Source organism: Gloeophyllum trabeum, assembly GCF_000344685.1.
Source record: "Gloeophyllum trabeum ATCC 11539 unplaced genomic scaffold GLOTRscaffold_00244, whole genome shotgun sequence".
In the NCBI taxonomy this organism is placed as follows: Eukaryota; Fungi; Basidiomycota; class Agaricomycetes; order Gloeophyllales; family Gloeophyllaceae; genus Gloeophyllum; species Gloeophyllum trabeum.
Window position 1 is genome coordinate 229 of NW_006920652.1, and position 2595 is coordinate 2823.

At 49.6% G+C, this 2595-nt stretch overlaps 1 protein-coding gene across 1 annotated transcript; it reads left to right on the forward strand.

Moving 5' to 3' along the window:
• Window positions 1-436: 436 nt before the first annotated feature.
• GLOTRDRAFT_134513 (uncharacterized protein) lies at window positions 437-1446 on the forward strand (the record flags this gene model as incomplete). Its single annotated transcript, XM_007873480.1, has 3 exons — window positions 437-500; window positions 557-900; window positions 955-1446. 3 exons carry the CDS (start codon window positions 437-439, stop codon window positions 1444-1446), a joined length of 900 nt encoding a protein of 299 aa, XP_007871671.1.
• Between the last annotated feature and the right edge of the window lie 1149 nt (window positions 1447-2595).

Genomic DNA, 2595 nt, shown 5'->3' on the forward strand with positions numbered 1-2595 from the left:
GAAGAGAACAATAAGAAAGGACGCGTAAGCCATCCTGTGAGAACGTAACTCAGAGAAATGAGAAATACAAGGGCGCCCATTGGTAGAAGGTGAGTCAAGGAAGATAACGTGTGAGAAGAAGATAGCGTCCATGGGAAGGTCTACTCGGAGAAAGGTACTGTCCAATAGCAATGCTCGGAATGGAAATGGAATGAGATAAGCATGGGAAAATCATAACACCACCCTGTTTGCTACAGAGTCGTTTGAGTCGTACAACCTTGTCATTCGCCTGCGGAGTATTCATTCCACAAAACACGCACCAAGCTTGGATATTGCGCATGCATTTGCACACCTCCATGCCGTCCGACATCTTGTCAGTGGCGGATACCTTATTTGCAGTGTGGCTGGAGAGCCATGGGAACATCCGCGCCAGGCGGGTGCAGGTGTCCGAGCCTTGATGAATGACCGCGAGTTTCGGGAGTTCATGTGCATGACTGCTCTGGATGAGCAGTCCAAAGCGGGTGAGTAAAATTGTGTGTACTGGGTTGAACAGTGTCCTCATGATGTCATGCTGTAGGTCAGTACATTCTGGTTGCAAAGGAAGGAGCCATACCCTGGAACACTACGAAATGCGCAGAAGCAGGTATTGACTGCCCGCTGGCCTCGGAACTGGATACAGTCCTGCGATGCCAGGATCTCACATTAGCAAATGGAGATCGCATCGCACCATCTAAATATGTTGCCTATGGTGAGAAGGACTTACCCAAGGTCGGCCAGGTTCAAGAAATCCTCGTGCACCCAACACACAAGTCCTTGATCGGCATGCTGGTTGTTCCATGTGTTCTTGAATCGGAGATTGAGCCTTACCGTTTTCCTCGCTGCCGGCGTGTTGCAAATGCACAATGTCTCCTGAGTTTTGAGGTGAGAGGGAATGCACCGAGAACTAGCCATCAAAGAATTCTGACCTCTGTCAAGGATATCTTGTGTGCGGTGAGCACGATCCACAACTGTGCTGAACATGGTTGTGTCAGCACTATGACTCGAAATGTCATTCAAGAACGCCAAATTACCATTAACCGAGAGTCTGAGTACTTGCACAGTGTGGAGCCTGAAGATAGACTCTTGAATCTGGCGCAGCTGCGCAGCTCGAGCATAATACAGTCACTCCATCACGTACTCCCAGAACCCGAACACCAGACGTGTCAAGAAATGATCAAAGCAGCGGTGCAGAACCGCAAGGAATGGGATCTTACCCAAAGCAAAGCGAAAGGCAACACATCCGCTAAGAAACGGAAGCAACCCAATGCTCCATCAGCACCTAATCCACACCAAGCGACGCGGGCACGCACCAATGGACAACTCTGCAGCAGTCACATCGAGGAGACTACATCAACAGCTGTCAGTGTCCCAGGTGCTATCCCTTCAGCTGATGTGAGGGACACGTCACAATGTGCAAACAACGCATAGGGCACCGTCAAGAGAGTGGGAGCTCTATGCTCGTGCATCCGACTCCGCAAAGCTCGTATCCCTGGAGCACGCCATCTGCACTGTCCTCGTACTCTGCGGATTCTGGACAACCACGCACGATGCTGGTCAGTCAACAATCACAGGTGTTCGTCCACCGACCCGACCAGTGCAGTGCGATGGACGACGTGGGGAACGGCGCGAGGTGACCGCGCGGAGTTAGAGTGTGGCGTGGACTTCTGTTCTCTGCGTGGATGGAAGCATGATGGCCGGAGTCATTCTCAGCGCATGTTCCGCTCTTGTTTTCTACTTCATACCAATGTTCGACTTTGTTATAGCTACATAATATCATCTAGTCAGTTTTTCTACTGCTATCCCAGTACTTCGGATCGACACAGGGCGGTCGACCAGCCATAACATGTTCCCCTCCGAGAATAGCCCCTTCAATTTGTGATTCGAGTGAAGGTGCGTATGGATCCTGCGAGTCTTCTTCAACCTCGGGGTTTGGACCACGTCTTTCTCCAGGGATACATCTGCCCATAGCCAGCTGTTCATTCAGGATGATGAGCATTCGGTGATATGCACTGACACACAACAATCACCAAGGACCAAAGGAAATAAACCTAAACCCCGTGATATGGGTGAAGGCGGTCCGAGACAACTGAAGGGTATTTAATAGTTCGAGGGGGAAAGGAGGAGTAAGACGCCGTAGGGTAGTCCGTAGGAAGACCTAGAAAAATAAAACAAAACCTTGACGCCTGAAACAAACACTAAGGGACGCTCCGGAGTATTTATCTCCGGAAAGTCGCAGACAAAGTCGCAAACCACGAAACCGAGTGTAGGTTCGGGCCCACGGGAGTAGAAATTGCTAGAGAAACTTGGTTAATTTTATTTCGCTATGTGAGACTCACCGGAGCTAATTGGATCGATGGCGGAGATAATTCACTCGACGAGTCAGGCCTATTGGCAAAGCTAAGATCGGTTATAATTCGCTAAGTTCGACGCTTTCGAACTTCTCGGGTCGCTGAGATCGTAACTCTAATTCTCTGAGATGGTGAAGTCGAAACTTGTTTTTCTGTATGCTACTTTGTACAATTTATACTACAGGAATGGCTTTGCGACCGTTCGGAGATAAATAACAAATAAACGCCG